General features: G+C 31.5%; 3 protein-coding genes across 3 annotated transcripts; all 3 read left to right on the top strand.

Annotated features, from left to right (window-relative positions):
• Window positions 1-1,682: 1,682 nt before the first annotated feature.
• Window positions 1,683-3,763, top strand: LOC122269636 (uncharacterized). Its single transcript, XM_043043649.2, has 2 exons — window positions 1,683-2,048; window positions 2,306-3,763. Exons 1-2 carry the CDS (start codon window positions 1,683-1,685, stop codon window positions 3,761-3,763), a joined length of 1,824 nt encoding a protein of 607 aa, XP_042899583.2.
• Window positions 3,764-3,953: 190 nt separating this feature from the next.
• On the top strand, window positions 3,954-4,499 carry LOC122269634 (uncharacterized). Its single transcript, XM_043043645.1, has one exon. It carries the CDS (start codon window positions 3,954-3,956, stop codon window positions 4,497-4,499), a length of 546 nt encoding a protein of 181 aa, XP_042899579.1.
• A 717-nt stretch (window positions 4,500-5,216) lies between these two features.
• On the top strand, window positions 5,217-6,924 carry LOC139426138 (uncharacterized). Its single transcript, XM_071183899.1, has 2 exons — window positions 5,217-5,655; window positions 5,834-6,924. The coding sequence occupies exons 1-2, from the start codon at window positions 5,217-5,219 to the stop codon at window positions 6,922-6,924; spliced, it is 1,530 nt and encodes a 509-aa protein (XP_071040000.1).
• Window positions 6,925-24,224: the final 17,300 nt, after the last annotated feature.

The following is a 24,224-nucleotide window of genomic DNA, read 5'->3' as shown; positions in this document are numbered from 1 at the left end:
ATGATATGGCCAAGGACTGTCCCGTTGATGATATTGAAGCAAAATAATTGTCAACCAGTAATCCAGCAAATCTAGTTAAGTGATGACCCTAAGTTGTGTATAAATATTTAACAGAACATTGTACAAGTATATGTGGATACTTAAGAAATATTAGTTGTAAGATAGTAAAATGCAGAGGCATGATGAAAAACAATTTAATGGCAAGCAAAAATTTAACACAAAATGAAAATATAAAGCCTTAACATATGTAAGAAAATGTAAAAAAGCATTGCAAGAACCTAAGTGGAATTAAAATCAAAATCTAATGAGAATGAAACCACTGACTTTGATATTGATATATGACAGTAATAAAATGAAATTGTCGCGGAACAAGTTAAAAGAATTAAAAAATTTTAATTATTAAAGAAATTATGGATCTGGCTTGATGATAAGAACTTAACTGCGTTTTTCATCATGAAGATTGTTTACTAATTGCTATGGGGAATAGAACACCATCAATAATGGAAAAATGATGTGACTTTAAAAATTTATATAAAATCAGAGGGAGGGGATAAAATAAAAAGAAAGATGTTGTTTAATCAGAAACAGTTGGGAGAAAGAAATATAAAAATTTTAGATAAAAATATAAAAAGCAAGATATTAATTAAAGTGTACAAAGTCAGCGTTAACAAATAGCAAAATTTAGCTTAGCGAAAACCTATACCCAATCGCGACATATTTTGAAAAGATACCGATAATAAAAGTACCAGACAGCCGGAAATTAAAAACTTAGTAAATTCAGATAGATAATCGTATTTGCGTTTGCAATAAAATGTTTTAGACCAAGAATAAGATCGAAAAAATATTAAAATAAGTAGCCAAAGTTAGCGAAAGATTCCATTAGTAGTGGATGACACGTTAATATGGCGGCCTGATACTCTAAGCCTAAATCAATGGAACATCGGATTTCAAACACTCAAAAATGGAAAAATTGGCCACCCGGAGGCCGGTAAAAGACTCACCAGGAATGCCTTGTGGGATAGCATGTTGAATTTAATTAACTTCGGGGTGAAAAAATGGATATTTCTTTCTTTCAGAAGATGTTTTTGAGGACTCCATAGAAGTTGTTGTTTCGTTGGTGGGGATCTAGATCAGCTTTTCCCTATGGTATACTGCCATACAAACTTTATGGTTACCATTGGCCTATGGTATACTGCCATACAAATTTCTATGGTTGCCATAGGCCAATGGTGACGTGCCATACAAATCCTTATTGTTACCGTTGGCCTATGGTATACTGCCATACACATCTTTATGGTTACCTTTGGCCTATGGTATACTGCCATACAAATTTTTATGGTTGCCATAGGAGAATGGTGACGTGCCATATAAATGCCATACATGTCTCTATGGTTACCATTGGCCTATGGTATCTTGCCATACAAATTTCTATGGTAGCCATAGGCTTATGGGGTTTTGCCATAAAAATTTCTATGGTGACCATAGACGTATGGTGTCTTGCCATACAAATTTCTATGGTAGTCATAGGCTTATGGGGTTGTGCCATACAAATCTATATGGTAACCATAGGCGTATTTTATCTTGCCATACAAATTTCTATGGTAGCCATAGGTTGCCATAGATTACCATAGGCTTCTCTATGGCAAATTTTCCTAAGGGTTTCGTCATAAATCTGAATTGGAATGGCTACCGGTAGTGAAAAACTTGTAATATTTAAGCGCAAACGAGCAACGCTACGTACCGCCATTACGAAACTAACGACGAAATTGAACGATGCTGCTAGTACACAAACTGAAACGGAATACAATATTGAACGTTTACAAGATAAAATTAAAGAATTAGCCTTGGCAGACGATGAAATACATAATTTTTCAAATGATAAAGAATATCAGGAAGACATAATAGAATGCGAAAGATACACAGAATATGCTCATTTGGCGTTATTTAATTTCAGAAGAACAGCGAATCGGAATACGAATTCCATTTCTGAAACATCGCCAGCAGCTGCCAATATAAATAATTTTTCAGCTTCGTCTTCAAATGTTACAGTAAAGTTGCCTACAATAAAAATAAATACGTTTTACGGCGAAATTGAGGAATTCCATAGTTTTTGGGAGCGTTTTGAAAACTGTATTGACAAAAACGAAAGTTTATCGCTGATTGTGACAAGCATGTTTTTTTGCGGGGATATTTAGATGGAGAAGCAAAACGATTAGTTGATGGAATTAATATAACTGCAGAAACATATGCAACAGCAAAGGATATTTTGAAATCATAATATGGCGATAAAGATAAAATAATACAGGCTCATCTCGATTATTTAGAAAACCTAAAACCTGTCAAAAATCACTCTCCAGCAGCAATAAATGAGTTATATATTGATTGTAATCGAAGAATACGAGCTTTAGATGCTTTAGGAGAAAAAACTCAATCATACGGAAGAATTTTGGCTCCTAATATACTTCGTGCTTTTCCTCATGAAATCTGTCGTAATTGGATTGTACATGCCAAACGTGAAAATTTTGCTGAAAGCGATATTTCAAAATTAATGAAATTTTTATCAGAAGAGGTCGAGAGAGCAATTACTGCAAGTAATATTAAAGGTTCACTAGCTCCAGACTATCCTGCTAAATCTTCCTTAGAAAATTTTAATGTGAAATCTAAATCAGTTACCAAAAGTAAAATAATGTCACCCTTTTGTCCTTTCTGTGAAACTTTCGGACATTGGCCTCAACAGTGCAATGTTGTAACGGACATAGACGTGCGCATACAGAAATTGAAGACTAGTAATAGATGTTTTTTGTGCACTAACCGAGGACATACCAAAAAATATTGCCCCCGTAGAGAAAAATTTAACTGTTCCAAATGCAAGAGAAAACACCATACATCAATATGCAAACCTCTAACCAATGAGCAGCCTGTGGCTACATCTACAAACAAAATTGATGTATCGCCTTCCAGTTTCGTTCATTTGCAAACTGCACGAGTTTTCATAACTGGGCCCACTGGCATTACAAAACTGACACGTTGTCTTTTGGATGGTGGAAGTCAATCTAGTTTCGTTTCTTCTAATCTTGTGGATACTTTAAAACTTCCAGTAATTTCAACCAGACATTTGGACATTCAAGCCTTTGAATCCCCAGCTAATGTTGGCTACATGCGAAGACAAGTCAAATTTCAGTTATCAAGTATCTGGGACAAATCTAAAGTTAATGTTACTGCATTTGAAAGCTCCAACAAATATGCATCACACCTACCTTCATCAACGGATGTTTCACTCTTTGCTAAAAACAAGCGAATGAAACTTGCTGATCCAGATGATTCATTGTCGAACTTACCAATTGAGATTTTAATCGGTGCAGATTACTACTGGATTGTTATGAATTCTGAAGCTCCAGTCAGGTTGTCGGATTCTCTGGCCTTGGTCCCATCAAGTTTTGGTTGGGTACTTAGTGGAACTCGATCACACGCAACAGTTTCCTTCATTTCAACGGTTCATAATGTTGATGTGGATACTTCAACTCAGGAATTAGACAATGTGGTACGAAATTTCTGGAACTTAGAGAGCATTGGCATACAACCAACACAAGAAAAAATAAGTCCTCACAACTCTGAACTCTTAACGAACTTTCATCAATCTTTTGAAATCATCGATGGTAGAAGAGTTGTAAAATTGCCTTGGAAACCAGAAGTTCAACTTTCGTCGAACAATTATGAAGTCGCAATTCAACGATTTANGTGGTACGAAATTTCTGGAACCTAGAGAGCATTGGCATACAACCAACACAAGAAAAATAAGTTCTCACAACCCAGAACTCTTGACTAACTTTCATCAATCTTTTGAAATCATCGATGGTAGAAGAGTTGTAAAATTGCCGTGGAAACCAGAAGCTCAACTTTCGTCGAACAATTATGAAGTCGCAATTCAACGATTTAAATCTTTAACAAGGAAAATGCATGCAAATTCAGAATTCAAAGAAAAATATATTGAGCACATGCAAGATTACATTGATAAAAAACTCGTTGAAGTTGTCTCAGAAACACATAATGAGGAACGTTTATATTACTTGTCCCATCAAGCTGTAAAGAAAATCACAAATGGAGAAACTAAGTGGCGTATAGTTTTTGATGCATCTTCACATTCTCCAGGTCACCCATATTTGAACGACGCTCTTGAAGTAGGACCAAATCTTCTTCCTGATATCTTAGCCACATTGTTGAGATTTCGACTTTCTATAATAGCAATCACTAGTGATGGGCGACAAGCATTTCTGCAGCTGATTCTAGCAGAAGAAGACAGAGATGCAACACGATTTATTTGGTACAATACTACATATACTCCTGATGGGACACTCTGCACTGAAGATAACATTGTAACTTACCGATTCACACGTCTTCCATTTCGACTTGTCTCTAGTCCATTTTTATTAGCAGCTTCTCTTCGTGAATTGTCTACAAAACACAAACAAGCATATCCTACAGCAACTAGACACGTTTAGAATAACATTTATATGGATGATTTTGTAACGGGAACATCTACGGATACTGAAGCTCTGATTCTTTACCAAGAACTGCAGAAACTTACATCACTTATTAGCCTACCATTAGACAAATGGACTACAAATTCTAAGATTTTGAAAGATATGTGGAAACAAGAAAACGTTTCGTTTAAGGATATTACGCAGGTCTTGGGTGTTAAATGGTATACTAACAGTGATGTTTTTTAAATTGATGTGCAGACAAAAATTGTTCAAGCATGTAAAGAACCAGTAACAAAACGCTTACTACTGAAGTTGATGTCAAAGTTTTACGATCCTCTAGGCTTGTTTGCTCCAGTTACAGTAGTTGTGAAGATATTGTTTCAAGATACATCGCTTAGTGGTATTCAGTGGGATGAACTACTACCTCCATCTGTAGCACAGCAGTGGCACAAGTGGATAAATGAATTACACTATCTGAATGAAATATGCATCCCAAGATGGATTTGCTTTTCTGAAAATTCCGACGTTACCATACATGCGTTGTGCGACGCTTCGGAACGTGCATATGGTGCTTGCTTGTATGCTCGTCACGCAGATGATATTTCTACAGAGATCCATCTCATTTGCAGTCGAAATAAACTAGCCCCAATCAAAAGGGTAACCCTTCCGATGCTTCAATAGTTAGCTGCACTACTAGGAGCTCGTCTACTCCAGTATTTTTGCAAGGAAACGAACATGAATTCCCACACTTCCATACTATGGAGCGATTCTACTGTAGCTTTAAGTTGGATAAAGGGAAATCCCAACCTTTGGAAAACATTTGTCTGCAACAGAACAACAGAAATTCTTCAAAGCACTACTTCAGCACAATGGCGCTACTGTCCCGGTACAGATAACCTTGCGGATCATCTTACTCGTGGTACCTTTCCATCACAGTTATCGATTTTAGAATCTTGGTGGCACGGCCCGAAATGGCTAAAACATGATCCAGAAACTTGGCCTATCAAAGTTTTGTCTACACGTACACAGCCTTTAGTTGAAGCTGAATCACGAAAGACCAAATTTCAATCCTCCTACGTTGCAACTACAGAACTCATCATAGATATATCTCATTATAGTTCTTACACGAAACTTCTTCGTGTGACTGCCTGGATTCTACGTTTTGTATACAACTGTAAGACTCCAGTAACGCATAACTCATGAACTGAATTGTAATGAAATAGAGAAAACTAAAAACTATTGGATACAAACTGTACAGAATCAATGTTTCTCAGCTGAAATAAATGCCTTAAAAGCTGAACGTCCCTTGCCGAAAAAATCCAAAATTTCCTGTTTCAATCCCTTTCTCTAAGATAATTATTTGCGCCTTGGGGGAAGGCTGCAGTTTTCAAACATTTCATCTTATACTCGACACCCTTTATTGCTCGATGGTAAGCACTATTTTGTCCACCTTTTGATCCGGCCTACCCACATACGACTTCACCATTTAGGTGTGCGTATAATCCTATCCGAGTTACGTTCAACCTTCTGGATTTTAAGAGGACGTCAAGCTATAAAGCAAGTTATTCACAAATGCTTGCCTTGCAAGCTGTCCAAAGCGAAATACGGAAAACAAATTGAAGCTGCTTTACCTCCTGAAAGAGTTGTACCTTCTGCTCCATTTACTACCACAGGAATTAATTTTGCTGGACCAGTGAATATTCGATGTTTGAAATCAAGAGACATGGCCTTCATAACACTATTTACTTGTGCAACAACACGTGCATTACACATTGAACTTGTGACGGATCTTACCACAGACAAATTTCTTTTGGCACTACAACGTTTTGTTGGCAGCAGAGGACTCCCACACACAATCTATACCGACAATGCTACCACATTTCATGCAGCAAATAAAGACTTGATTCTGTTAAGTTGGCAAGTTTTGTCATCAGCTAAAACTCAGAAATATTATGCCCAAAATGGCATAACTTGGAAATTTATCGCCCCACGAGCGGATTGGTGGGGAGGCTGGTGGGAGTGCCTAATAGGAGTTGTCAAGCGATGTCTACGAAAGGTACTCGGACGAGCACTTCTTGACGAGGAAAGTCTGTCTACGGCCCTCATTGGAATAGAAGCCGCTCTGAACAGCCGACCATTGCTATACGAAGATGGAAAAGATGACAGTTCCACAGCCTTAACACCAAGCCATTTCTTGACAGGACGGAAACTAACGGCCATTCCATCCAGCCCAAATAACAACACAAAGCTAAGAAAAATCTACAAGCAGCAGCAGACTTACTTAGCTTTTGGAAAAAATGGTCCAAGGAATATTTGCTTCAATTGCTGTCATCTCATCAAGTTCGTAATCAGGACAATATCATTAACGTTCAAATTGGCGATATTGTACTTCTACAAGAGGATGTTCGACCACGTCACAAGAGGAAGAAAGCTAGAGTGGTGAACTTGCATGAAGGACGAGATGGAAAAATAAGATCCAATGAGCTGAGAGTTAATGGTCACAATATAACCCGTCCGGTAGCTCTGGTCATCCCCCTCGAGGTCGACCAGGGTGGGGAGGATGTTGAGGTTTGAGTTCGAGATTAGTTAGATAGTTTTGAGTTTCCTGTGCTGGCAACATCTTTCTTGTTTTTATATTCTTTTTGATGTAAATAAAAGTTAAGTTTTCAGTTTGTTCTACGTGACTTTCAGTCTAATTTACTCTCAACAAAGTCCAACACTCTCCATGTAATGCAAATGCAGGCTAGCTCCATCAAAAAGTCCTCCACAAAGGCAAAATTTCTCGCAATACTCGATCCAGGAGTTCCCTTGTCTTCTGGATTGGGTTCAAAATTTCAAGGCTACGGAGTTGAACATTAGTAGTCTTAACCCATAAAATTGGGTCGGCTGTTCAACGACTGTTATAAAATTACGCATTGAGAGCCGTGATTTCTCAGGGAATGGAGCGTTCGCCTTGAGGTGAACCGGGTTGTAATCCCAGCGGCGGCTGATCAATACGAATTCCGCACCCAGCTTGCACCGACCGCAGCGCTGATTTAAAATATCCTAGGTGGTAGACTGATCACGGATTAGAGTCCACTTGAAATCAGGATAACCGCGGGAAGTTTTCGTGGTTTTCCGCTGCATGTAACGCAACTGCTGGTTAGTTCCATCAAAAATTCATCCTCGAAGGCAAATTTTCCACAATGCTTATTTTCAGGTGTTCTCTCGTCTTCTGGATCGGGTTCAAAATTACATGGCTAAGGAGTTGAACATTAGCAGTCGTAAATCTAAAAAAGTCTTCCACGAAAGCAAATCTCTCCCAATACTTGATCCAGAAGTTCCATTGCCTTTTGAATTGGGTTCAAAATTAGAAGGTTACGGAGTTGAACATTAGTAGTCGTAAACCCAAAATTGGGTCAGCTGTTCAACGACATTTATAAAATAAAAAAAAATTACGTTTTGGATCAAAAAATTTCAAAATACATGCTTCGAATATTTTCAAAGGATCAATTCAAAAATAAAGAATTTAAAATCCTAACTCTTTGTCAGGGATGAGGATCATCACCATCTCATTTCAGGGAGTGAGGATAGAGTTATATGTTCTTTTTACATGAAATGTATTTTTTAAGAAATCTCCATTTTGAAAAAAATTAAACTCACTTTTATTTTGTTGATTGCAGCGCCATCTGTGTTCTAAAATGAACAAAAAATTCATATTGGAATTCTTTTTGTCCTAGAGAATCCAAAATTGCCATGGAAAATGGTTACAATGTAAAATGTCGAAGTTGCTCTATAACTTCCGAGTCTAAAGCTAGGAGGTAGAGTTTAGTATAGTTGAATCCATCCTTTGAAAACATTTGAAATTGGCATTTTAGATCTTGATGGTTCATGTAATTTTCGAGATTATTGAGTGTTTCGGTACTGCTCGAACATTCTAAAAAAATGTTATTTTAACACAAAAAAATTGAAAAAGTGTAGAGTAAATTCATAAAATTGCATGTTTCGTGCATTTATGTACGTAAAAATTAGAATGTTATTTTCGAACAGTTTTAAAATTTTACTGACAAAATATAACTATTGACTTTATATTTTTACGTTTCAATCATCTTTGAAATTCGGATTCCATATTTCCCTTATTGTCAAAACATAACCATTGACTTTTTATTTTCGCGTTTCTACCATCTTTTAAATTCGAATTCCATATTCCCCCAAATTGTCAAAACAAAACCATTTACATTTTACTTCCGCATTTCTACCATCTTTTAAACTCGGACTCCATACTCCCCTTATTGTCAAAACATAACCATTGACTTTTTATTTTCGCCTTTGTACCATCTTTTAAATTCGAATTCCATGTTCCCCGTATTGTTAAAGCATAACCATTGACTTTATATTTTTGCCTTTGTACCATCTTTTGAATTCGAATTCCATCCTTAAGGGAAAAATTATACTAGTTAAAAATAATTTATGGGATAAAGCAATAGTAAATTTTTTTTAAAGTTAAATATTTTTTTTTAAATATTTGTAAAGTTTTCCTTTGTTGTTTATTTTATAAAAGCTTATTTGAAAAGTACAGTTATAAATAACAGTATATTAAAAAAATAACGTTTATAGAATAAATTTTTTGTCTTAATTTTACATAAATTAATTTGAAAAGAGGCAAGATATTTTGTATTCTCCAAGGAGTATAACTATTAATAATACTACAATACACAAGTTTGTAGTTTGTATATCAGCTTTAACTATAACATTTGAAAGAATTATTTCACTTTAAAAATAACTATTAGCGAGAAGGAACAATAACTATTAATTTTAGAATTATAGTTTGAAGTTAGCTGGATGTATTAAAACACGTAAAAAAGTAAAACATCCACTTTTTAAAAAGAAAAAAAAATTAAAGCTACTTTAGAAACGATTTATTTTTCATTCTCTAAATTTGTAAAGAATGAGATTGCAATAAATTATAATCTTATCTATCATGCTTTTATCTTTTTGAAATAAGCCGCCCTGAGAAATTGAAAACATTTTTCTCAGCAACAGTTCAAAATCTTTTTAATATCGCTAAGAAATACTTTTTATATCATATTTTTCGGTTTAAAAGCAAGGAGATTCATGTTTGAAAAAAAGTTAAAATTTTAAGTAATGTATTTCTTTTCCATCCTTTTAAAGGATTAGTTTGAGGAGTAAGTTTTAGAATAAGATATAAATAATTAATTAACCAAAACATCATTATATTTGAGCGTTAATGAGCTAATTTTTTTTTGAAAATTTTATTTTATTAAATTGTTTCAGCGATAATAAGGCTTATATGAATTTATTATCATTAGTGAGTTAACTAAATATATTTTCAAAGAAAAGATAAGTTTTTAAATTGTTTTTCTTGCGCGTCTTTCCATTCTAGTATTTCAATTTAAAAATAAAAGAAATTGAGTTATAAGGGATGAATTGTATTAACATCGATTAATAATGATGAAATGAGTGAAATGAGTGAAAATAAGTAAAATATTTGAAAAAATGATTTTAAATGCTGCATTTTTAAGAAAGTACAATAAGTGAGATAGGTAGTACTCCGATCCAGCCTAGGGGGTATACGGAGATAAAAAGTTCAATTATTACATTAAATATTTAAGCTAAAAACTAAAAATACAGTAAAATATTTCCATATGACAGTGGTGGTGATCAGTTAAAAGTGAATTAACTAAGAATTAAGGTAATTAAAAACATGATTTAAAATCAATGGACGCTAAAAGAGTCGGTGTAAATGTGAAGAATTAAAATGATGATAATACTAAGGAAATAAGAAATGAAAATAAAATCAATAAACTAAAAATATATGAAAGCTAAATGTCCTAAGTGTAAATGGCTAAAAGCAAAAGTTCGAATAAAAGTCGAAGAAATGTAAAATCACATGTAGATAAAAGCTCAAAATGTAGAAGAGGCTAAAGTTGAAGCTAAAAGATAACATATTCTATTGTTGGTTTATGACTGGGGTAAGTTGATCTGGGGCTGAAATCTTGTAAGTCGAGGGTTTGCTTTATTATTTGAATCACAATTTTCTTGCAGGCCAATATAGCAAAGAATTGGTGTTCTTTCATAGTCATTCATGTGGGTTCCTCGAAGTACCCGGAATCTTGAACAGTGCTTAATGAGATGTAATTACAATACAATAAGTGCAATAAGTAAAGTTTTCCACTTTTAAGTATTTAAGAGAGAATAAAAAGAGAGAAGGGTGTAAATTTTTTATTCGTGCGTTTCTTTAAATTTTTTTCGTATTTCTCAAACAATAGCAAAACACTATCACAATAGTCAGTTGGGTCGGGATAGCCTGGTTGGTAGAGGTGTTAATGAGATCGTGAGTTCGAATCCCGCCTTTCGAGAAATCCCAGTGTTAAATCTGGTTACGTTAAATCTGTTGGGGTCGCAAAGTCCTTCAAGATCTCATAACAAATCAATACCTACGGGGGTACTGAATGGGAGATTGATCGTTCTACAGTTCAGCTCAAATTATCTGTGCATGAAAGAATGGAGTATAAATGGGTCCTCCCCTCAAACAGGCTGTGGTGTGAGTGGCCATAAATGTCACCATTGAAAAATAAAAAACACATCCTCTGCCTTAAAAAAAAATCGCTCGGAGTTTCATTGCAGGCATGCTGATTGGCAAATGACATAAGCAATAATACAATAGTCAGTTGTAGGTCATGAAAGCCCCGGATGTTAAAGCTCTACACTTTTAAGACCAACTGTGTGATGGAGGCAAAGTGGACCGCATTACGCACTGGTTGTATTTACTTCCAGACTAGATGATACTCATTGAATGCATACCAAAAATGCCAACTGCACACCAAAGAATAATTTTTCTAATGAAATTTCTGACAACAGGACATTTTAAATTAAAAGTTTGATGTATGTATGTATGTGGATAAAAACCCAGCAAATATAGCAGATAGAGATCGGTATATGCGCAGAGAGACAAAACGTCAAAAGTAGTCAGCTGCTCTGAGAAATAAATGTATGGTCAAAACTACCAGAACATAGTAAAGTTTACAATATCTAGATCAGTGGCAGCACCAAAGATCTCGTTAATTTTTACTGAAGAGCTTCGGCCATGGTTTTGGTGAAATTAATAATAATATATGATAAAATTTGGTAATTTTATAATGATACCTTAGAGCATGGCATAAAAACCATTCATTCGGTTAAATTTACTTCTCAGTTTTGTATTTTTATAAAATCTGTGGAACACTGTAAAATATTCCGGATCCGGAGATTTACCTTAAAAAGTCTGATAAACAGTAAAAATTCTGATATCAAAACATCAAATATGAAATTGATACTAAAATGTATAAAACAATGACATCAAAATGATATCAAATGAATAAAAAATGATATCAAAAATGATTTTTGATACCAAAAAAAGTGATATACCATAATTTTTACAGTAATAATTACTATAAAATCACTGAATCACTCAAATTAAATAAATATTAGTGTAAAAATTACATTAAAATATTTAATAAAAAATTGATGCAAGTATGGATTTTACGTATCATGCACCTAAAGTTCCGATAATTTGATCCGGAACTTTTTACAGTGTAATGAGAACTATATTTCTGAAAATCAGAATTTCCTATAAACTGTTACAATGAAAACGAATGAAAAATACCAAAAGAATGTTTTAAATACCGTAGATTTTAGTTTATCAAGCAGAATAATGGTTTCTTTTTCAATTTATTTTTTTACCAGAAATGTCATTTTCATCCGGAAACTTTACCAGCATTTATTTCATAGCGCATATGAAGAAAAAATACTAAAATAATTGAATAAAAAATCATATGGTGTGAAACCGCAATCATTTCATATGCCTAAATAATTATGGTAATTATTTTTTTGATAACGCAATTATTTCAGCAAAAATGATTAACAGATTATTAAACATTATTAACAGATACAGAAAATTATTAACAGATTATTAAACACAACTTTTTTATAGTAAGTTAAAGTTATATCCATATAAACTATAATCTTAACATTTGAGGATACAACAGATTAATACTATTGTTCCATTAAATTTATTTTCTTATTTAAGAAAAAAATTCAAAATAATCTATATAATCTACATTAATTTGATAATAATAACATGTGAACCAAGCCGACGCTTCTGTTAATTAGGAACTAAACTATCGATTTCTTTTTTTTTTGTTTGAAGATATAATTTCCATATTTTTTCATAGAAAGTAGCAGATGGTGCCATCATTCACTATTTAATTGAAAGAGACTAATGAGAAGTGAAACTAATAACCCCTTCTGAAGTGCTTTCCATCAGAGCTGAAATAATTAACCCTTTAATTCAGTTCTAATTATTTTTGAAAAACACATAAAATTTGCGATAGAGATTAGGATTAGAGCCTTGATTTTCATTAGATTAAGTTTCTGCATGGGTAGATTTGCTTTGATTCTTAATAGATTTCTTTTCAATGAGCATTTTTCAAAACAAAAAGCTGCGTGTTTTTAAAATGAAAGTTTACTAATTAATTAACTTGTTTCTAATTAGGAATATGTAAGCATACTATGCATTTTAATTTCTTTTTTTTTGTGACTTTCTATGAACTACTCATATATCTAGAGGATGTGAGGTAAAAACAGATTTCTTTGTATCTTTTTTATTTTATAATTATTTTATCTCATAACCATCGTTGAACAACCGATTCAATTTTGAGTTCATGACTACTAATGCTCAACTTCACAGCCTTGTAATTTTGAACCCAATACAGAGGACATGGGAACTTCTAGATTAAGTATTGGGAGAAATTTGTCCTCGTGGAGGACTTTTTGTGGGAACTAACCCACATTGGCGTCACATGGAGAAGAAAACCACGAAATCCAAAAACGGTTAACCTGGCTGCAAGGAGACTAAAAACCATGATTCGTCTACCACAGAGGATATTTAACGTCAGTACCGTGGTCTGTGAGAACCACGTACAGAATTCTGATCGAGCAGTCAACCCTGGGGTTCAAACCCGGGCCACCTCACTCAACGCTCAATCCTCTGAGGACATCACAGCTCTTTATAATTATTTTATAACCGTCGTTGAATACCCTATCCAAATTTGAGTTCACGACTACCAATGTTTAACTCTGTAGTTTTGCAAAATCATTTAATACATCCTAACTTGAAAACTAAAATGTAAATATTAATGTTACACAACTAAATACATATATGCGGATTTCTAGTGGTGAGCTTTAGTTTGGTTCTGAAAAGTAACATTGAAGATGGCCACAATCACTCGACAGCTCATTATCAATTGTAAACAATTATGAACGATATCAAAACACGCCAACATTGGTGTTTTCGGAAGTTAAAATACTTAACGTATGATGTGAAGGAGCGGGATCTTAGTGTGAATTTTTTGCATTTTCGATGCTTAGAACTTTCGTACACCCTTTAAAGCAGAGGTCGCCAAAGTGGTCTATATAGACCCACAGGGGTCCATTTAGCAAAAGCGGGGGTCGATCTGAGACAGGGGGGGGGAATGGGGGTCGATCCGAATCGGAAGGGTCGATTGTGGGTCGAAAAAAAAACAGTTCTCAATACGCAAATCACACATACCTAATTAAGAATGTAAAATTTGTGAATTTTTTTTACAATTGACTCAATATCAGTTTCGTTATAAAACATAAATTAATAAACGGATATTTATTGGGGTGAAACAAGTATTTACGTACCACCGCGCAGTGGCACGAACACAGCGCAGTTTATAAGTCATATGCATATGTGCGTTTGTCCAAATGTCACGTGTGACGAGCATTGACGTTACAAATGCAAATATCATACGCAGTTTCAGCTATCCTTGCAAACTGTGTTGAATATTTGCAGTGTCATTATTAAAACTTTTATAGTTTTGGATAATTAGTTATTGTTTCGATAAAACCATTCGTTTGGTTTAGATATCAATTTTAATTATCAATGCACAAAAAAGAAGGTAAGCATTAATAATATGGATTAGTACAGCCCGCGACAAAACTATAGCACACTTTGTATTTTTTTACGAAAATTACAAAATTGACCAATTTTGACGAAAATTAAAATTGACCAATTTTGAACCCAATATAGCGAACCTTGCAAAAAAACACCAGGCACACCCATCTCATTGATCAAGAAGCAGTAAATCTTTAGTTACTTTACTTATTATATCTACTTATGCATAATTACTTATTATTTAATAATAAGGTATTTAAATTTCAATATTAATATATTTTTCATAAAACTATTGTTACACAATGTACTATTACTTTAATAAATGTTTAAAATCATAAAATAAATGTACAAACACAGTATCTAATAGAGTTTTATTTTAATTAACAGAAAATTACTTTTGTGGGGGTCGATGGAGATTTCGAAAAATTATATAGGGGTCGATGATCAAAAAAGTTTGGCGACCCCTGCTTTAAAGTGTATATGACAGCTTGTTTTGGTAACGCACAATGATTATCTCACTCACAATCTTTACACCATTTTTAGGATTGAGGTGTTACACCACAGTTTTTGATGCTAATGTCAAGATAGTTCGAGCAGAATATACGGGTGTAAACGTGAAAAACTCAATATGACAGAACAAAGTGTCTTAAAGTATTATTATCGAAACAATAGAGTTGTGACGATACAAATAATAAAATTATGTAAAGTCTAGATTATAAAATTCATTATATCACCAGGTTTACACAGTTTTAAAATGAATATTAAAGAATTGTATAGTTTGGCTATGCAAAGAATTCCCCTAGCCATTCGTCTGAAGTACTCGTGGTGACTATGGTTACGAGGTTTAACTATTTCAGAGAATCATGGGAGAAAGAAACTCCCCTTCTTAAAATGTGCTACTGCTTGTTTCTATTGCAATAGACGATTTTAGGCTTCGTGTCGAGGGGAGTTCTTTCTATACACAAACTATATATTTCTTTTTGTGTTATGTTTGTATATTGCATAAATATTTTCATAATTTATATAAGTCATGAGTTTAGAATCAAACTTTGATAAAATCTGAATGATTGAATCAGGCACAAAAACAGAATTTTTTTAACCCTTAAAATTTATTAATAATATTTTTGCCACAAAATAATCACTTACATATTAGAAATTACAGATACCCAGAATTGAAAGAAATGATCTGAAGCTAAATTTAAACAATTAAAACTATAGTTAATTTTACCATAAAAGTTATCAAATTTGCTAGATCTTTGATTTTAATTAGAGCCGAAATTATTATTGTTAATACAAAAGAATTCTTATTAAATACGTTATATAATATCGATTGTTTTGATAGTGTATTGGTAAAATTACATTATTAAATTCATCGTAGTTCAAACTTATTTTATAGAATAAGCAATTTTGCAATTTAAGTGAAAAAACAAAACAAAATAAATGTGACTTTTTTTTTTGGTCATAGAAATTAATATTTAACTGTACAAATGAAGAATTAAAATATATTCGTTATTCTATAGAACAAACACTTAATTAATTTTTTTCCAGATTTATTTTTGCAATCTTACTTCCTCCTTAATTAGATTCTTATTGTTTTACTCTATGCGAAAATAAATGAACTTTGCTGCTTTAATTCCGTTTTCCAAGCATTTCTTGTCTGATAAGACAATTCAATTAATCTTTAATGGCTTTTTCTTGTTCTTCTGAAGGAGTTTTTGTTTTTTAGAAAACATGCTTAGAAAATTTTAAAGTGCATTAGTGAATATTTCTTTTTACATTTTTTAACGAGTTGAAAAAACAACTTAATTTTTTAGTTATAAGATTCTGGAATTTTGAAAAAAGAGTGCTCTGAAAAATAAAATTGATGCTATGAAAATTGTTAAAAGTGTTATTGTTAGAAAATGTCTTCTTTTTTATTGTATTTTTTCCCAGCTTAAAAAGTAGAGCCAAATTAAAGTTTAACAAATAGTAAAAAGCTAATAAAACCCTATTACTTAGTATAAAGTTAATAAAATATTATTATTTAGCAAAAATATAAGTAATCTTTTTATTTAGTGTGAAATTTAATGTCAGTTTCTTATATTTTACAAACACAAAAGTAAATTTTAGATTCATAGCAAGAAAAATAATAAATATTCTTAATTATGATAAAAGAAAAAATTTGTAGATTTTGTTAATTCTTCTTAAACTTTTTTTAAAATTCGGTGAATATTTGGTTACTTTCTCTAATTATAATTGTTTTTAGTGAAAATTATTTTTCTTTTTTAACTCTTATTGCTACTTGTTATTAAAAACCTATTTAAGCTTTTTTTTATTGAACTATAATCTCAATGGTTTTAAGTTTTAGTAATTTTTAAAAAGGGCATACAGTGGAAAAACTCTATATCAAAAATATTTATTATTTAAAAATATACCCGATTTGTTATTTAAATTTAAGAATGAAACGAAATCTTGTTATCTGGTAAAGTAGCATCGGTTATAGGTTAAAAAGCATTTATTATTTAAAAATATGCCCGATTTGTTTTATTTAAATTTAAGAATGAAATGAAATATTGTTGTTTGATAAAGTAGAATTGGTTATAGGTTAAGATGCACTTATTATTTAAAAATATGCCTGATTTATTTTATTTGTATTTAAGAATGAAATAAAATTTTGTTGCTTGGTTAAATAGCATTGGTTATAGGTTAAGATGCATTTATTATTTAAAAATTTGCCCAATTTGTTTTATTTAAATTTAAGAATGAAAGGAAATATTGTTGTTTGATAAAGTAGAATTGGTTATAGGTTAAGATGCATTTATTATTTAAAAATATGCCAGATTTGTTTTATTTAAATGTAAGAATAAAATGAAATTTTGTTGCTTGGTTAAATAGCATTGGTTATAGGTTAAGATGCATTTATTATTTAAAAATATGCCCGATTTTTTTTACTTACATTTAAGAATGAAATGAAATTTTGTTGCTTGGTAAAGTAGCATTGGTTATAGGTTAAGATGCATTTATTATTCAAAAATATGCCCGATTTATTTTATTTGCATTTAAGAATGAAATGGAATTTTGTTGCTAGGTAAAATGGCATTGGTTATAGGTTAAGATGCATTTATAATTTAAAAATATGCCCGATTTGTTTTATTTAAATTTAAGAATAAAATGAAATTTTGTTGTTTGGTAAAGTAGCATTGGTTATTGGTTAAGAAGCCATTTTTTGAATGTGACATACATGAAGATAACAGAATAATCTTTTTAAATGACAGTGACAAGTTCAATAAAGTAATTTGCTTTATCACACCCCTACTCTTCTCAACTGACAGTTTTGGGATAAAATATTTATTGTCATATTTTTCACGTAGAATAAAACACCCTTTTAGGCCATTACTTTGATTTCCATAAACTTGTGATTCTCTGTTAATTTTAAACATAACCATTGATAATCAAGCTATGTATCAAGTTTCATACATTAAAATCAAACAAAAAAAATTAATTATTTAAACCGTCAAGTTTAAAAAAATGAGAGCAATTTATTTTATAATGCCCATACTCTTTTCAATTGTCAGTTTTTGGATAAATATTTACCGCTATAATTTTCATTTAAATTTTTTTTGTCATTTACTTTTTTTTAATTCTTAAACTGTAATTCTCTATCAATTTTACTCAATATTGAGCAGCACTCTCAAAAGCAAATAGCATTAATTTTTTATAGCATAATAAATAGCTTTATAAATAGCATAATAGATAACATTAATTGCGTGTAAAATAAAATACGAGCATTTTATTTTACACACACAGCCAGGAAGCCAGTTGTATATCGTAGAAGTCATTATTATCATCCTTATCATATCGCAAAAGTAATTATTATCATCCTCATCATATCGCAAAAGTAATTATTATCATCATAATATCGCAGAAGTAATTATTATCATCATCAAAATATCGCAGAAATCAGTATTATCATCATCATAATATCGCGGAAGCGATTTTTTTACACATACTTAACTACCAGTTGTGGGATAAAATATTTCTTATGGAATTTAACAATTTAAAACCTATTATTTGTAATTTTATTGATAAAAAATAATATCATATAAACTTCGAAAATAATTGTTTAGCATCAAACTACTAATTATTTTAAAACCTTTTGCCCCATGAAATTTAAGTTTCTCTTAGTCTACTGTCCACAGTGTGTAGTATTTAGCACTTTGCAGTAAAGTGGAATTTACATTCATACATATTCCTCTTCACTCCGAATTATAGCATAGGGTTTCTATCATAGCCTTCCATTTCACTCTATTTGTTGCCAGATATTTTACCTATCTTCATGTTTTTTTAATTGTTTTCAACTCGTTTACAATCGTCCTGCGAGAAGTATTTTCAGGTCTTCCTCTTTTTCTATTGCCCTTAGGATTTCAATCAAGAACTTGTCTTATTTTAAATTTCTCAAACTTACGTAGAGCATGATCAATCGCTTTCCATTTTATTTTATTTTATAAATATCGTTGAACAGTCAACCTAATTTTTGGATGACTACTAATCAAAGCTTGACCCTGTCCCGCCCCCTTCAGGGTGCACTTGGAGAATACTGTAGACTCTAAGTGCACGCACGTGACCTCTCAGTAAAAAAAGAGGATTCAAAAAGGTAGTCTTGGTGGCGATTCATGGCAGCACCAGAAGGCCTCAAAGAATTTAGTGAAATCTTTAAATTAAGAATAGTAGTTACTCAGAAAATAGATTTTAGGAGTTTGAGTGTTCTAACGTAATAGGCAAGGCCTTGAAAAAAGGTAACAAACAAATTATGATGATGAAAAGTACCAGAATTAATTCGGTGACTACGAATGTTCAACTCAATAGTCTTGTAATTTTAAACCCAATGCAGAAGACAAAGGAACTCCTGGATCAAGTAACGGGAGAAATTTGCTTTCGCGGAGGACTTTTTGATAGAACTAACCCGCATTTGCGTCACACGTAGAGGATAACCACGAAAACCTCCCATGTTTAGCCTGGCAGCAAGAGAACTCTAAGCCATGATCCGTCTAAAATTGAGGATATTTTTATATCAGTATTGTGGTCAGGGCGAGCCGGGTGCGGGTTTAGAACCCGGTTCACCACAACGGAAGGCGAACGCTTTATCCCATGAGCCATCAAGGCTTAATCCATTTCCACTTATGTTTTTCTTTAATTTCTAGATCAATCAGCTTCCGATCCGAGGGAGAAGCGATTGTTTACTTTACTGATTTGTCAAAATATAGTTATCTTCAAAATGCTACTGATGGTGATCAAATCATCATTTTTATAAAGTTATGTTTCAGAGAATAATTACCGGTGATGAAAGCATAACAAGTTCAACAGAAAGCTTTTTAGTAAAACTTCAGTTTTACGTAACGATAGAACATTGAAATTTCAGTTTTAAGTAAATAATAAGATACATTTTATCAAATGTATCAAAACTATCAAGAATAGAGAGACCCGATTTGAAAAGCCAAATTTTAACTAAGAAAAAGGGTAAATCTTTGCAGCTCTTCCAATACAAAATTTACTATAAATCAAACAAAAATTTACATAAAAACTACCAAAACTTATTAATTTGGGTCTTTTAGAATATATTAAATTATAATCAGTTTTGTTTCAGATAATAGTTTGCACACCATGATATTTTTTTGAAAAAATAAATAAAATTTTTTGTTAAACTTTAGAAGTGCCTTCATATAAAGTATACTTACACTCGGTGAAAAAAAAATCTTGGTCAAAACTACCAGAGCATTTTAAAATTAATCACGTTTCTCTCTCTAAGGATACACCAAAAAACACGGTAGTTTTTATTAAACCACTTTCGTAATGACTTTGGCAAAAAATAATAATAAAGTATGGTTTTATGACTTTCGATAAAATTTAATTTATGTAGTAAAACTTGGTAATTTTATCATGATACCTTAGAGTATGGCATGAAATTCATTTATTCGATTAAATTTACTTTTCAGTTTTGAAATTCTTACTTCATGGATGGTAATAAGAACTATAATTTCAGATACAAGAATTTTCGGTAAATCGTTACTATATGAACGGAAAAATTACCAAATGAATGGTTTAAAAGACCTTATATTTTTGTTTTTATTGTCTAGAATTACCATATAGTACTGTGAGTTTATCAGAAGTTTTTTCTCCGGGCATTATGCCTGTTATATTATCCATGTTTACACCGAATTAAATTGTTATACTTAAAATATTTTAAATACTGATGAATTACTTTATGTAATTTTTTAATCAAAATTTTCCAGAATATCTTTCAAGTTAGTGTTTTTGTCAAGAATATTTCTTAGCAGGTAGAACTAGTTTAATTTTTTTAACTATTTAAATCGTAATAAAATTTATTTGAAAATGACTGGAACTTTTTTGCAATTTCATTTCTAAACAGTATCACTGCAATGCTTTTTATTTCTTACTGTAATTATTTTCAAGCATTTTTCTATGGGTAACAAAAGAAAGACATAAATTAATATGATGTTTGAAACAGTAGCATGCGCAAATTGTTTTAAATAGGTAATAAAATATACATTTGAAAATAGTTATATATACATATTTTTTAGTTTATAATTGAAATATTGTTATTGCAATGCTTTAATCATGCTCAATTTTTATTCTCCATTTAGAGAACCTACGAAGGACACTTAATATGAGTTTTTTAAAAAGTAGAATGAGCACCCTTTGGAAAAAAGATGTTTTCGAGGCTGTTTTAAGATTGATAGATGCGAAAAAATTCACCTGAAGTAGAAAATAAGGTTGTATATAGAACTAAAAATAACCTCATTAATAAACCATCTCATTTACATTTCTTAAACTCAACCTCATGTATAAACCAGCAACACGTTTAGTTAAGTTCGAGTGAAATTATTCACAACTCAGATATACGTACTTGCTTGAAGTGTAGAAAATTTTCTTTGCACTTCAAAAACAACCTCCCTAAACTGATAGCTCAAAAATAGACTTCCATCAACCTCGAAACATCCTCAAGTATGATTGAAACAACTCCATAAACCTTGATTGTACACCTTGGGAGGTTTATATTTTAAGGTTGTTTTTGAAGTAAACTTCAAATAAACCTCAAATCAACCTTGACACTTCCAAACTACCTCAAAAACATCAAGCATTTCAATTTATTAAAAAATACTTTTCAAAAATCATAATATGTTTTTAATTTAATATTTGAAATATAATCAATTCGATTCTACTTATTTCCTACTATAATTGTGTTCAAACTTTTCTTTACAGATTAAAAACAAAGCAAATTAATTTTATTTTTCAAACATAAGCGTGTGCATCAGCAGATCTACGTACAAAAAAGAAACTTATTACGTATCATAATAGGAGTTACTTTTATTGACAGAGTAAAGAAGAGCAAAAGGGAAAGCCACGTTAGGCACAAACCTAATAATAGGGTAATCATAGCACAGAGCAAACAATACAGATGATATCTCTTGAGGATTTGGACTTACTTTTATTAGAAAGATCTGTGTAATAATTATAGTTCAGATGGTACAGTCCATCATATATTATTTAGAAAAGTTGTTATTAAATTAATTATATCCCGTATTGAATATAATTGCTCTGTTTAAACCCCTCGTGAAATAAACTGGAAAGTTTCCAAAAGTTGTGATGTCAAATATTTAAAGATTTCACGGAGAACTGAGTTTAATTCGAATTTGTTAACTCTCAGGATAATTTAAAGTTACTCAGGCTGTGATTAGAATGCTATGTTCGGTATTTAAAGTAAAAGTTTAAATTATTTAAATTCTTGTAAGAAGTTTAGTTCATGAACTGTTTCATAATTTCCAATTTCGTTGTGAATGAGTTCGATAATCAGATGTAGCTCGAAATTTGAATTCTAAAGTATTATAAATGTCTTAAAGATATTATTTTAGAGTTAGTATGAATTGCTAATGGCTAACTATTTAAAAAAATATCATAAAAGTCCTTAAGATTGAATTTTTGAGAAATATTGTTCTTTTTTCTTCACCAAATGTATAATTAAATATATGATTAAATGAGATATATGGGCGATTGTTTAAAGTAATTTAAGTACATGTTAAATTAAAAAAAGTAAGAATTTATTATTTTACTGTCTTAAGTACCTTGAAATAACCTTAAAATCTTAAGAAAATAAACATTATGAAATTATACACGGGCATAACTAAAAACGAAGCTCTAGTTTTTATTCTGTTATTATCTTTTATATTTTATTACCGTGGTTACAATACTTTTTTCAATTTTCACTCAATTCACTTAAAAACTAGTTTTAATTTTCATTTTCACTCTCAGCCAGATTGAATAATATTAACAAACCATGAGCCAATGTACCATATACGGTATTTAACCATGATTGATCAAGTTGAACTGCAGCATGGTATATAAGAAATTAATTTCATTCTGTTGTTGTTGTCTTATGCCAGCTGTCAATACTAACAAATCAATTTTTAAGGCACAGGGGTGCACTTCTTATTTTACAGTGGCGCCATCTTGAGCTAAGAATAAGATTTCTCTTACATACGTCACAGGCCTTTTTATGGGGAGGATACATTCACCTGATTTTGACCTGAACCAGAACCGATCCAGTACACACAAAGATATTGGTTTGTTATGGAAACTTGGAAGACTTTGTGACCCCGACATATTTAGTGTGCACCAGTCACTATTTTGTACAGGCGGGAATCAAACTCATGACCTCTTGAACATGGGCCCAACACCCTACGAATTAGAGATTAATTTCATGAAAATATGATTAATTTGGCTTTGCATTAGGATTGATTTTCACGTAGTATTATTAAAGGATTTTCCAAATTTCTAACATCGTACAATGGAGTTTTCGAATACGTTTAAAGAAATTACATTCGAAGAACTGCGCATGACTTTTTGAATTACGCACTAATAGCGTTAAAAAATAATAAAATAATAGGAGTTAATGATCATGCTCAGGTAATTTGAAACTTACTTACGAGAATGATTGATATAATGCTTAAAACTGTGAAATCTATGTTCATGCTAAAAGCTTTTACGAAAATTGTATGAAAACAGCAGAATTTATTCAGTTTGTGGGGATAAAATAATTATGTTTTGAGAAAAAATTGTGAAGAATATGATTCAAACACTCTAAAGAAGACAGTTATACTATCAGTACCTTACGAATAATAATAGAAGAAAGATATTTTAGATAAATCAGGTATGATAATCATAGAACGATCATATAGGTATTGCAAGTATCATAATAACCAGAACGATAATAAAGATACTTTAGGTATAATGGCAAAATGATACAATAGATGACAATATAAATATAGATATAATAGTATAGGTATATTGGTATAATAATATAACTAATAATAAAAACAATATATATAATAATATAATAATAATAATAACTATAATAATATATAATAACATATAATAGATTATTTATGTATCATAATAACAGAATAATAAGATTGGTACTTCAGGTATAATAGTAGCAGAACAATAACGCAGGTGTTTTAGGAATTAAAATACGAAAGAACGATAATATCGTGCAATATATAGGTAATTGTAATAAGGTGGAAAACTGAATATTTATAATCAAGTTTAGCCACATTATAGTTCATATTTAAAAATGACTACCTTCCAAGTTAATATGTCACAACACGTTCAAGCATTATTAATACTATACGCACATCAGAATAAAACGAACTGCCTGTTTCTAAATTTTGCAAATTTTTGCTGATATAGTCAAAAGTAGTTTATACTTTCCAAAAGTTTATACTGTCAAA

Source organism: Parasteatoda tepidariorum, chromosome 8 (assembly GCF_043381705.1).
Source record: "Parasteatoda tepidariorum isolate YZ-2023 chromosome 8, CAS_Ptep_4.0, whole genome shotgun sequence".
In the NCBI taxonomy this organism is placed as follows: Eukaryota; Metazoa; Arthropoda; class Arachnida; order Araneae; family Theridiidae; genus Parasteatoda; species Parasteatoda tepidariorum.
Note: the sequence above shows the minus strand (reverse complement) of the source record. Positions and strands in the feature narration are given on the sequence as shown.

Bases quoted from the DNA above. Each gene is read 5' to 3' on its own strand.
- LOC122269634 (XM_043043645.1), top strand. From the start codon at position 3,954: ATGCATGCAAATTCAGAATTCAAAGAAAAATATATTGAGCACATGCAA.
- LOC139426138 (XM_071183899.1), top strand. From the start codon at position 5,217: ATGAATTCCCACACTTCCATACTATGGAGCGATTCTACTGTAGCTTTA. The intron at 5,656-5,833 runs GTAAGACTCCAG...CCTTTCTCTAAG, and splicing joins TCTACGTTTTGTATACAACT to ATAATTATTTGCGCCTTGGG.